Source organism: Colias eurytheme, chromosome 25 (assembly GCF_061535395.1).
Source record: "Colias eurytheme isolate Ceu_HAF_F1 chromosome 25, ilColEury1 Martin Lab GWU primary, whole genome shotgun sequence".
In the NCBI taxonomy this organism is placed as follows: Eukaryota; Metazoa; Arthropoda; class Insecta; order Lepidoptera; family Pieridae; genus Colias; species Colias eurytheme.
Window position 1 is genome coordinate 5,409,232 of NC_143004.1, and position 13,495 is coordinate 5,422,726.

Here is a 13,495-nt window from a genome sequence, read left to right on the forward strand (position 1 = left end):
TGGATCGCAGTACATTTTTAACGATTAATTTGCTATTCATATGAATGGAGTTCAGTTTGACACAGTTTATCTCTTTGTTAGACTGACGAATTCGTTTTGATAAGTCTTGTTGAAGTTTTACGCACGTGCCTTTTGCTTCGTTGGGCACAATATGGTAGTATTTTGAGTGAATAAGTTTTGGAAATAAATAAGATTCTGAGAGAATACTTCGTGTTTCGAAGTTTCCATAATTATCTGGCGAAAATTAACTCTTATTAAGTTAATAAGTTTCAGTCAAACATTGAAGTGTATTTCATTCGTTTAAACATTCTTATAATGGCCATGTCCCTAGTGGCCCGTACCACTGTGTCTGAGGGCGTGGTTCGAACACAAAGTCTAGAAAAGTACTGTGTGAATAACGTAATTTAGAGCGTAATAGGCACAGGTAATAGGATATTTCAAATTTCAATGGTCTGTATTTACGAAAAAGTTTACTTATGCCCATCTCGTTTTCGTTGTATCTTCATTTCTACAGATCCGAGGATAACCTTAAGTAGCTTCAGCCTTTAGGTAGTTACACATTTAATCTTATGACTCAAGAACCACTGAATGAAATGGGTTTTGATTGCATTAGGATAATAAGAGAAGACGTGAAGAAATAAAAAACTAACAAAAGCACGTCTACTCGGTCGGAGTCGGGGCAACAAGCTAGCTAATAATATAATTGCCTATTATTAATCGTGTGACAAGATAAATACTGCCTCGTGACAAATAATTGATCGACTAATATTTCTAAACTGTCTTATAACACGACACAAACTATTTTAATATAAATAAATGTAAGGTATTAAATCATTGGGTCTTTGTAAATTGTTTGTAGGTAAGTATATCATATTGTTTAACTTTACATTTTCATTTTAGATTGGGTACTATATTTTTTTAAACGATCTCTTACGAAACTTTCAAGTCGATTTAAAAGATTAAACTCATTTTGTTAATACCTAAGTAAGTAGTAGTAAGTATGTAAAAACATTACATTCTGAAAATATAAATCGTGTTGGCTAGGTATTGTGCGATACCTAACAAGTTTACAAATTGGCCTCGCTTATGCTACAAAAAAGTTTTTTGAACATGTACAGATAAAACTAAATTTCGGTAGTAGATTGTATTATGAACTGTGTAGTACCTATAACCTAGGTACCCAGTATAATGGGCAGACAGCCTTCAATATTTTCTTATTTTTATGCGTTCTTATGTCATTTTACCGCAAACATAAAGTTTCCTCACAATTGACAATATAAACCGAAACATTCACCGTATTATTTCACAGTTTAGCATCTTCCAAATCCCTTTCCACGTTATAAAATCCAAACATCGCGGCAAACACTTAGGGCAGTGTCTCGTCTACCGTAATATAAAAATAGTACACCAGAAATACACATCATAAAATATATCAACCGTTGTGAACGTGCGTCTTGGATATTATCTAAGTGCTTAGGATGTAGGAATGTGTTTAATTTTCTACGTGGGCGGCTCTACAATATGAGTATCAGGGTATGATGAGATTTCAACAGGATTAAATTTGTGTAATTTATGTGGAAAGGAAACGATAGGTAGAGTTAGTTAGTAGTTAGTTCAGTTTGGTGTCCGGAGAATAGGAAATTTATAAAAGGAATTCATTTTTTATTCACAGTTTTATATATTTTGTTTTTAGTAGTCACATCACCACCTCATATCCATTCTAGAACAACTGTTGTTAAATAGTTACAAACTGTCAGACCGTTGATTTACTATTTGATAATATCGCTATAATATCCTAAAAGTGAAGTATGTAGTAATGAAGTCCACTTTGGTGCTTTTACTGAATCCCTAGCTTTTTAATTTTTTATACGATAGCAGAATGTCTATCTATATAAAAATTTATATCATTCGTAAGACATTCTACAGAGACACGACAAAGCGTGGCCGGGTTAAGCAATTAATTAAAGGTCATTACACCCTTACTACTGCATTTAAAGGTGGACAGCATTAAAGGAGAACATACCTATACTTTTACATACATCTATTCTGGCGTACATACAAACCAGCGGAAATAACATACAGACAACATTCAAGGATATAGCATATATACATCTACAAAGCAAATCGACATAATAACACCTATACCACATACCTATACTATTACCTCATACCTGTGGTATTATATTATCTGTGCTATAACTATGAAACTACATAAAACCACAAGTAAGCGAACTGTTCATTTGGAAGTATTCTGTGCAATAAATAGGTGTGGCTATGCCACTATAATTTCAAAGGCCTAACCTGCCTGAGTCTTTACGCATGTGGTAGCTCGAAACCAATGGGTTCGTTTGCCTTTTTCATAGTGCACAAAACTATTAGGCTTAGAGCTGAATATTCAAGTAAAAGTGACTACAGAGATTAATATATTATTTCATATATTACACCATAATAATACGCAGTTTTACGAATATATTTTCTCAAGTAGGTAACTAGGTAGTAGGTAGGTACATGGTACTACCTCAAATTTCTAAATAGTTTGGTACTACCATAGACAAATAAATTATATTCGTCCATGGTACTACATCATCAATTTTGATGATGATGATAATGATTATTATGTTATGATATTTTAAAAACTAAACAAAATATGTATTAAGCTATTGCATAGCTTCTATCGCGGGCCTTGAGCGCGGGGACCGAATCGAGAAATTCCGTATTCCGTAACGAAAAAACCTCACGCTCCCCACTCCGACGGACACGGAGGTGTGGCTTGAAGGCGTGCTATGCAATAGCTTTACCGCGGCCGCGGCAGTCCCCGAGTGCCACACGTCTTTTTAATGCATTAACTTTCATGAAAAGTACCTACCTACTTGCTCTATACTTTTTCTCTCGGGTCTCGGGTTCTGTGAGACGAATGTAAGTATTGTTATTAGATTATCTTTGTTTTATGAGGTACATGTATTTCTATGTATACCTGCGACTTATTATACTTATATCGTATATAATAATATCTTCTTATATATAAAATTCTCGTGTCACAATGTTAGTCTGCATACTCCTCCGAAACGGGTGGACCGATTCTCATGAAATTTTCTGTGCATATTTTCATATGTACCACGGGCGAAGCCGGGGCGGGCCGCTAGTCTATATACATATATAAAACTTAAAGGTGACTGATATAGTGATCTATCAACGCACAGCCCAAACCACTGGACGTATCGGGCTGAAATTTGGCATGCAGGTAGATGTCATAACGTAGGCGTCCCCTAAGAAAGGATTTTAGAAAATTCATCCCCTAAAGGGGTAAAATAGGGGATAGAAGTTTGTATGAAACTTTTTATTCCTTGGATGTATTTGCATGAAATTAAGCACACATATAGAGGGTAACTTGGATAAACACATAGGATAGGTTTTATCCCGGAAATCCCACGGGAACGGGAACTATGCGGATTTTTCTTTGAGAACGCGGGCGAAGCCGCGGGCGGAAAGCTAGTACATACTAGATATGTATATAAATATTGTGGGTAGGTAAGTAGTTATTCGCAAAAGCTCTTTCATAGGCCACCTATATTATTAAATACCGACACCATAGTAGTGTTATTGAAGACATATTACTAAAATAGATTATTATGCACGAGTTGAATCGAAATGTGGTTTTATAAGACTCTATAATATGCGGAAATTTAGCTACCAACTCTCTAGAGGTACATCCTTGATATATTAACACCGATAAAAGGGAGATATGCGCAAAGCTCTCGTCTAAAATATAATTTATATGTAAATTTGGTGTTTATAGACAGCTAGCTATATTTACGGTCATATGGAGACATGGAGTTGGAGGCTAATAATGGCAAAGACATAGATGTGTAAATTATAGGACCAAGATACGAGTAAATTATTATTAAAAGCTATGTGCATTAGGTATGTATGTGTGATCGTGTAATTAATTTTTTTTTTTTAATTTAAACCGTTACTAATTAAGTAGGTAAGAACTAAGAAGGTAGGTAGGTATGTGATTTTATTACTAATAGCACAAAAATAAATTAATTCGGTAAGATATCAAGTTGATCGGACGAAGAAAATAATTTAATATGAGAATTAGGTAGGAGTTTGATGGAAAGCCTGATTAGGTACAATTCCGAAAATGCCTTTAATACCTATATCCAAATGTAAGTAGGTATACAAGGTGAATACGAAAATATGAATTTCATAATAATCTGCCAAAATATAGTTTGAAACAACCGCAACGTGGTTAGAGTACTATTAATTATTTCGTGGCGTTAGTTGATTAACTATTTACTACCTATTCCCTGAATTCAGTATTGTTCTGATATTCCCAGAGAAGGATCAATAACCGGTAAATTGTCGCGATTCAAAGAGATGTACCTACATATCATGTCATTTTGAATATAATGTACGAATCTCGCAATCGTAACTAATTACTATTAAAAACTAAACTAACGAATCCGAAACATAGGAAGGGATTAAAACCTCAACTATAGTTATTTTCTGTCTAATATTATGAATAATAAGTAATAGGTTTTAAAAAATACATGTCTATCCATTTTTCAAATTCCATCTCAGAAATAGGTAGTTAGGTAGGTGGGTAGTATTCGCACTCCCAATTGAACGCTCATCTTTGAATTTTCTTATTTTAAAAGTTTAGAGTGTATTCAATTATTGCTTCAAATAATAATATTTCAAAAACACTCTTTGTAATGTTGCCTTTACAAGCGGAATAAATTAAAATGCACGACAAATAACAGCTATTCACAAATTACGAGAGGTCCTTTCAATGTATTGATTTATCTTCATCCCTGTTGTGATACGATGACACTCAAAAACATTCAATAACTTTTATAAAAATGTTTTCATACATTTTACTAATACATATATTATTTTTCGTAGTTTTCAACACGGCTTTTCAGATTTTGACCTTCACGCAGTGTCAAAATTAAAGATACAAAAGATACTCACTCTTCCGACTGCTGCGAAACATTATCCTTATCCTTATGAGCCTGCCCAGAGCTACACGAATTGCCCATGGCGCCGCTGTTCCACCACTTTATCTCAACATCACCGTATTAATTTATTACAATACACTAAACACCATTTATTTCATCAAAACACGAGCACAAGCGAAATGCTTTTGTTGTTTGGCATCGCCCGGTATCACGACGAAGCGGCAAAATAAAGCGCAACAAGACACGCACTCACTACGTCGTCTCGGCCGCGAATAAAATCGATTCGCGCCCTCTTGTCATTTGCCCCCCGCCCATGTTCATACCTCGCGTGCGCGCCATTTTTATATTTTCCATTTTACGTTTCTTCGCACGAAAAAGTTTTTATGGTTATAGTTTAACAATATTAACAAACTCTTACGTCCTTTAAAATAATACATGTAACAACAAAGTAAAAGGATGTTTCGTCAATTAATATTATTAGGAGAAATAATAACTCTAATAAAATACAAACGATATTAAAATAAATTTCTAAAATAAGTCTAAAATTATCTGCACCAAACTGTGGCATCAAAATTGACACTGGCAGCTGAAAATAGCTATCCGCTAAAATTTGAATTTTAAAAATAAAACACGCTTCTGTTGTTAGGTATTTGTTTCATTTCTGTCGATTTCAACAAGTGCTTTACAGTATAATGACCTAAAAGCATTATTTTAGTGTTGTTTATGTATCTAGTGATTGTTTATTAGGAAATAATAAGCATATAAGTAATGCCAAAGTGTTTCGTAAATTCCGTTCGTCCGTTAATGGAATTTTTCATTCATGAAACAGGTAATTTTCAGAAACTTAAAGATATGCATTAATTTCAATATTTTTTTTGTAAATTGTATTACAGTTATTTCTCTTTTGCTTTTAATGTTTCATTATTCAAATAAGTAGGTACTATTATATTATAGACTCAACATATTACTTTAGTACAGAAGTGTTGTTTTAATATTAGTACAAGTACAGTAGTGTTATTATTGTAATGGCTAGTGTAATAGTATTTCTATCTATACCTACGTACTACATATGTGGTTCAAGGTACGTACTCACCTACCTATCTATATTATAAATCTGACCTATGAAAATATACACACACCAATATACGCGTTTATGCACATTAGTTGTTTACGTTGCTCCCGAAGAATTCAAAACCATATTTTTTTAATCTTTCTTATGTATCATTGATAGGATAAATATAATATTTTACTTAAGTAAGTAACTATGTATTGATTTGTATCAATTTCTAGATGAAATAAGAACAGCGCGGGGCCCAAAAATGTCGTTAAAGAAACAGAAAACTCTTTTAAAAACGAACGAAACTATTTATCATGATAAAGTACCTATATCTACGCGATTCTATCTTCAGCTATTGAAGAAAAGTCAATTCTTACCACAATTTACTGAGAACGAAAGTTACGACTATGCGTCGGAAAGTGAAAAAGCCGTAAATGCACCGGAAGTTGGTAAAAAAAGTTCGAATCATAAACGCGAAGTTGATAAATCTACGTACAATCTAAGATCGAACGAATCGAAAACAGAACGGAAGGTTTTTAGTGAAAAAAAGCGTAGGCGAAGGAAAAGGAATGTACCAGTCGTAGATTCAGCCCTTGCTTTACCAGAGACAAAGCAGGCCGAAAAAAAAGTTAACAAAGAGCCATTGGCGCCAATTATAGAGGAAATAAAAAGTAGAGAACCATTGAAGAGTGCATTCAAAGGCGGATCTGCAATTGATAAAATTGCTGAAAAATTGAAGAGCTTAGTTCGAAATAATGCGGAAGAAAAACTAAATAAAGAGCTCTTGTACTGCAGGGAATCTTTTGATAAGGAGAACTTTATGGAAATTAACGAAAAAGATAATGAATTTGACCCTATAAAAGATAACGGTATAATTTTCTTAATCACCGTATTTTGTATACAATCTCCATCTTAGAATTTTATAAATTAATACTATAAACGAAAAAAAAAAACATTTTTTTTTTAATTTTAACTTTATCATTCTCATCATTATCAGCTCAATTTATTCGTAGTCTATCAGTACTTATAGAATGCGTTTTGGTTGTTTCAATTCCCAATAGTCCAGTTCTTGACCATACAGTACATAGCATACTCTAATAAATCCCAACGGATTTTAGGCTACAAGTCCCCAGAAGAACGCCGTCGTCCAAACCACGTATGTACGTACTGTGGGAAAAGCTTCGACCGGCCCTGGGTGCTAAAGGGTCACCTGCGACTGCATACTGGGGAACGGCCCTTTCCCTGTCCGTATCCGCATTGTGGCAGGACGTTTGCTGATCGGTATGTTATGTTGAATTGTCTAAAATAAGTTTGAATGCCTTTGTAATTTATTTTGAAAGGAATTTCTATAATTGGTTGGTCTATTGCTAGGTTTTGGGGAGAAAAAGATTTCTTGAATCTGTTTACACGAAAGATGTTGTAGTGAAACTACATATATTTTCAGTTTTGTAACAAGGAATCTCTCTTTTTTCACGTTAACCTAAGGCTTGAGATTTCCTTTATTGGTATTGAAAACATAAATTGATATCTGAAAGCTGGTGCATCGCAATTTTCAGACACACGTTTCTTGTCTGAAGATTGATCAATGAGGTTCACCTGTTTCAGGAAAATAACCTTTAGTTTTGTAAAGTTATACTTATTGTACTATTTGTAGTTATATGAAGGAAAAAAAAACAAACACCTACGTCATCTCTTGCATAAATACCGTTTATTCTCATTTTGCAATTTATAAATGTTTGAAAAAATGATAAGATGGGAAAAAATTACGAATCTCCTCGTGGGCAATTTTTTTCTATTTTAGCAAATATTTATAATTTGAAAATTTCATTTCATTTCTATCAATCAATATAATAACATATCACAATAGTTCGAATCTCCGAGCGCACCAGCGCACACGTGGCCACCATTCCTGGCAATGGCGCTGCCAGCAATGCGGCAAGGCGTTCAGCCAGAACCGATATCTGGAGAGACATAGAGCTGATGCGTGTAGGAAGTATAAGTGAGATTCTTTTTTCTTTTTTTCATTTCTGTGTACATACCCCCCAAATTAAGGCCCGTTCAAACCGAAGTGGTAATTGGTATCCGCTACCGCCGTGGGTAGATATCCCGAGATTAAGACTCTTACAGTACACTAGCTGCTCCGCGCGGTTTCACCCCCGTGGCTCCACCCCTGTTGGTCGTAGGGTGATTATAGCCTATAACCCTCCTCGATAAATGGGCTATCTAACACCGAAAGAATTTTTCAAATCGGCCCAGTAGTTCCCGAGATTAGCGCGTTCAAACAAACAAACAAACAAACTCTTCAGCTTTATAATATTAGTATAGATTACTTGGAGACTCTAATCGCGTACTCATTTGTGAACTGATACCCACGGCGGTAGCGGATAACGCTCCAGTTTGAATAGGCCTTTAGCATCGACAACATGGCCTTTAGTATGGTAATCTTTTCGCTAGTTTTGAGTATTAATCATGGGACTCAAATTCGGAATTCGTGGTAGCAATAGCTAATAGAAATCCAATTGTGTTTCTAACACGGTAGATTCATGAGCTATGTTTTAGTTGCTTACGCTATTTGAATCAAATCGATTCAATAATATTTTTTGAGTGTAGAAGTTGCGTGAAAACGGCTTTTGCAGAACATGTACTTTAAAACAACGCATTGGAATCGATTTTTCTTGTACTTAAATGTTAAGTAGCATAATCTTGTACAAATCCCAGAGAATAGGTAGACAAAATTGGAAAAATAACTTCGTAGAACTTGTAGAATTAGAAGTAAAGGCACTCTTACAATAATATACCATAAACAATTTACAGACTGAACACCCGTCAAGCCCACACAAACTGTTCAAATAAAACTGACATAGTTCCTCTATATGGAATGATTTGTAACAGAAATGTGTTATCGAAGCCCCGTATACAGGTCGCTAAGAACGACGATTGGAATGAAGAACCCATAGACTTGTCTATGGGCAAGAGGAATGAAGTTTTGTAGTCTATGGACAAATTGTTGTACCATAGACAAAAAAATAATGTAAATTATATACATAGCTAGAAATTATTAATCCAGAGTGACTTTTACCTATTATGTTCAAATTATAGCATTTAGGTTGAGATTTCTTAAGCTTTAATGAATAAAAATATTTTTGCATGTATGGTGGATTCTATTTCTTAATTGATTGATTTCACGATTAAATATAATATTTTAGGCTTTTTTATTATTTATAATAATATGTGAAAGTATAGCCGAATATTCCACGTGCGTTTCATTCTTACAATACCTGGTTTCTGAACTTTAAAATAAAACAAACCATTACACATATCACTTTATTTACACAATTACACTAAAATAAATATAACATTCAACACTTAAAAGCGATTTACTATCTATACGAACAATATTCATTTAATAAGCGAGATATTCTTACTCTGCTGTTCAACCACATAAATAAGATTTACATAAATTAATTGACTTAACCCTAGAACTACAACATCCAAATTTAATTAAATGAACCACAACATGGGTCCTGGGTGACCCCAAAATAAAAAAATGATTACTTAGAAAATATTAAACTTTAATAAATTTAAACAATTATTACAAGGTTTTTTGGATATTAATGGAATGTTTAAGGGAAAATAATTTAGTACAAATCTGAAAATCTAGATACAATAGTGACAAATAGGTAACCTGTGTTGTGCACATATTTTTTTTGGAGCACTTTACACATTTCTCTCTGCCCTTCCTATCTTTGGCTCTAGTGCATAAATAGCAGTGGGAACTTGAAGTTGATCGAGCTTGGGCTACCTGAGCACTGTTTTAGTCATCTACTCCCAAAACATGAAGAATTATCACTTTAAGAAATTGGGGCAAATTTTTGACCTCATCAAGGCAGCGTTTCACGTAGGGCTGTACTAATTATTGAAGGATTAGGTTTCTTAGAAAGTAGTTCCTTTTCAGTTTACTCCTGCGAATGTTTGCCTTGAGTATTACATAGGAATTTACACCTCCAGCATCAAGCATGCCGTAGTAAAATCTTAGCGGCCACCTTCGTGTTTTTCTTACTGTTTTCTTAGAATGACTCTCTTTTATGGTTTCAGAAAGTCTGTCAATTTGTGCATTGGTATGCATCACAATAATAACCAATATTTAGTCTGAAAAAAAAAGCTTCCACGCTTCTAACTCGGTTTTTGCGTCGCGTGCGATACCTTTAGGACCAGGTTGATTTATCACGATGTTTCTACTTGCAGTGCGTGTATTAGGAACAGTGAACGGAGTTCTTCGTCAAGTATAACCATTTTTGCCCATACAGAAATCAGACAGAAGAACATCATCATCATCTGATCCAGATTCAACTTCAAACAAATCATCTTCATCGGAGTGTTCATTTTTTGCAGTTTCAGATCCATCTTCGTCCGAAAAACTGGAGGTTTCACCTTCATATTCCTCCAAAAGTTGCTCAATTTCATTACTTTCAAGGGCTCGTGACGTTGAGGCCATATTGAAAGACTATTCGTGAAATAAACGTGAAATCACACAAAAATAATCACAAAAAAATAGTTTCGATAACCACAACACGGGTCGCGGGCGACCCCAAACTGCTATATCTCCGAACCTAATGGGCGTGGGCACCCCGCCATGCGTCATGGGCCACTGATTACCAATTACGGAAGGTACCTAGATGCACAATGTTGTAGGTGCAAAAATCGCTAAATAAAAATAAAAATACGTGTGCGTGGGGTCACCCATGACCCAATGTTGTGGTTCTAGGGTTAAACATAATATTGACACAGTCGGTATTGTTGAAGATATAGTTTTAACATAAAAAAACTGAAAATTTAATGAAAATTTTGTCGGATATACGGAAGTAGAAAGCATTTGAATTGACCAATTACATTTAGTTTTATTTGCGGTCAGAGTAAAATGACAAATTATACCAACTAATAACTTTATAAGTGATCACATCAAGCTCGTGCACATTGCAATTTTTGAAGTATTTAAGTAATAATTACATATTCGGATTAACTAACTTCACCGCATCCAATTGCTATAAGCACAAGTAGATTTTATTTTACGTAGTAAGACGCTTTGTCCTCTTTACATTAATAAGGGCGGTTCCTCTCGGATTCCATCGCTGTGTCTGGTGCGACCCGCCATGTCTAGTATAGCTAATTACGTTAAATGCAAGGCAATTTATATCAACTAGTACGTAGAAACAAAGCTACAATAAATAATATTTATAGGACAAATATTGTGTACTTATTCAAACAAAAATACCATTATAAAATTCAAAATAGTAAATTTCCACTACAACATAATATTTAATTAGAAAATACATACATACATGAATATTACGATAATCAAAGCCAGATCTGAAAATGTTCGTACATAGGAATGTAGCCAGCTAAAAAATAGTTGGCAAAACAACACATAATTTTGACACAAATCTATTTTTATAATCTGCATCAGTCAAAACATACTCTATGCAAATTTAATAAAAATATTTAAAAGTAACTTTTTTAATGACGTTAGAATACAAAACAAAAAGTTAAAAATATTATAACCTTGACATATTTCAGAATCCATTTTCCCGCTTAAAACGATTTTAAAAGGAATAATATAATATTTTAAAAGGAAATCCTTTGGCACTCCTTGACTACACAAGACATTGAGTATATTTTTTTTTGTATAGTATTAGCAACCTAATTAATTTTAAAGTTATGTACCAAATAAAATGACTAATAACACGTGAGAATTAATTTGTAGACATCAATATTAAAATAGTAAATAAAATTAGCAAATTAGAGCTTTAGGATATTTCTAATTCTGTTACTATGTTCTGTTAAATATGTACATATATTAATCTTGGTGTATTTAGTCCGATAAAAGTTAATAATATTTCCATTTGCTAATAATCCATTTGCTTGTAGGATTTACTGATGACTAGTTCATGAACATTACAATTACCTATAAAAAGACTATAAAACCATTTGATATTTACAATGTACCGTGAAAACTGATCTATTAAATTCCATACTACGGCCATTTTTGGTACTCAATTTATGTTTATTGGTACATTAACATCATCAATAATTTCTTATAGTTTTGTACCAAACCGGGTATTTAACCAGTCTATAAATATTTAAAGTAATTTTTATGAATATTCAATTACTAAATAAACAAAAAATACGAAGCAAGAGCGAAGAAATAATTTATGAAGTTCGTAATAGTTATCGAGCTTCGATATTTTTTATCTATACTTTTCCAAATTATGTCCCCATATTAAATACCATTGGAAGAAATAATGGATAAAAATAGATAAAGATGAATTATTAACCAACAAGGTTTAACCTTACCCTTATAATAATTTACTGCATTTAAAAATGCATACAATATTATGCATAAAAACGACACATACGTATATATTTTTATTAATTATTCTAATATTCTTAAAGTGTGCGTATCGCGTATTGCGTGCGATTATATTTTTAAATATTATTATTACAATAGGAAAATATGTTTCAATATACTCGATAAAGGACTGTACAGAAATAATCATTTTTACACACAAAAGGCACGTACGTAATTAATGATTGTAATGAATACATAATGGTTAAATAAATATTAAAACGCTTAAGTGATAATACAAAATATTATTATAAGTACTCTGGTAGACTATTAATTTTTGGATATAAATAAAAAGTGTCATTATAGATAGAAATACAGATAAATAATATAAAGGATAAATGATGATTCAATTTCTTGAATGTATACAAATATGAATTAAAATTCAATATTACTACATAAGTATATATTGGCACTGCGTGATCAATTAACTTACGTATTAGATAAGATATTATATATAAAAAAAATTGTGCGTGGACTAGTGTACACACGTAAGAAGTGAAACTTCTTTATGAACTTATTTTTCAAAAAATAATTTACTATATGCAACTTTACAGAAATACGTGGAAACTCGAATCACGGCGTGTAACGGAAAAATATCACGCGTAACGAAAAAATGTTACACTAAATTTTTTCCAACCCCAATAAAGAAGATTCACTTCAAAAATTATATAGATTCAAAAATTCAAATGAACTCGGTAAAACTTACGACGAAATAATTTACTACTATTTTAATACAGTGTAAAACAAAACAAGCTAGTGGTAAATAAAAGAATTTAAAAGGCATCTCATCATTATGTTCTCTAAATATTTTGATGAAACAGTTTGAATATGATATAAAATAAATACCACAGAGTATACTTATCGAAGACTTCTATTTCTTCAATGTAAAAAAAATCTTATTCTCTATGGTTTTCTTGTCTATGACGATACGTCAAAATCGAACAATTTGGCATATATACCCAAGAAGCTTATATCTAATACACTGGAGATTTCAGTATGAACATTAACTTGTAACAAGAAAATATGACCTTGAATGACGCCTGTATGTTTTTTTATCCCTTTCACACCTAG

General features: G+C 33.0%; 2 protein-coding genes across 2 annotated transcripts in view; one reads left to right on the forward strand and one right to left on the reverse strand.

The window, feature by feature from the left end:
* Positions 1 to 5,203, reverse strand: part of LOC149897643 (NACHT and WD repeat domain-containing protein 2) — a 45,631-nt gene extending 40,428 nt beyond the window's left edge. Inside the window, exon 1 of the mRNA XM_090116209.1 lies at positions 4,978 to 5,203. Coding sequence (XP_089972335.1) covers positions 4,978 to 5,045 — 68 coding nt within the window. The 5' untranslated portion in view covers positions 5,046 to 5,203. The remainder of the gene's footprint in view (positions 1 to 4,977) is intronic.
* A 529-nt stretch (positions 5,204 to 5,732) lies between these two features.
* Positions 5,733 to 9,013, forward strand: LOC149897644 (uncharacterized). Its single transcript, XM_090116531.1, has 5 exons — positions 5,733 to 5,793; positions 6,255 to 6,890; positions 7,155 to 7,302; positions 7,889 to 8,020; positions 8,836 to 9,013. The coding sequence occupies exons 1-5, from the start codon at positions 5,733 to 5,735 to the stop codon at positions 9,011 to 9,013; spliced, it is 1,155 nt and encodes a 384-aa protein (XP_089972657.1).
* Positions 9,014 to 13,495: the final 4,482 nt, after the last annotated feature.

What these genes read in the sequence shown, in the direction of transcription:
- LOC149897644 (XM_090116531.1), top strand. Translation starts at nt 5,733, where the DNA reads ATGCCAAAGTGTTTCGTAAATTCCGTTCGTCCGTTAATGGAATTTTTC. An exon ending in ATTTTTCATTCATGAAACAG is followed by an intron (nt 5,794 to 6,254) that starts GTAATTTTCAGA and finishes ATCAATTTCTAG; the next exon opens with ATGAAATAAGAACAGCGCGG. An exon ending in GGCAGGACGTTTGCTGATCG is followed by an intron (nt 7,303 to 7,888) that starts GTATGTTATGTT and finishes ATATCACAATAG; the next exon opens with TTCGAATCTCCGAGCGCACC.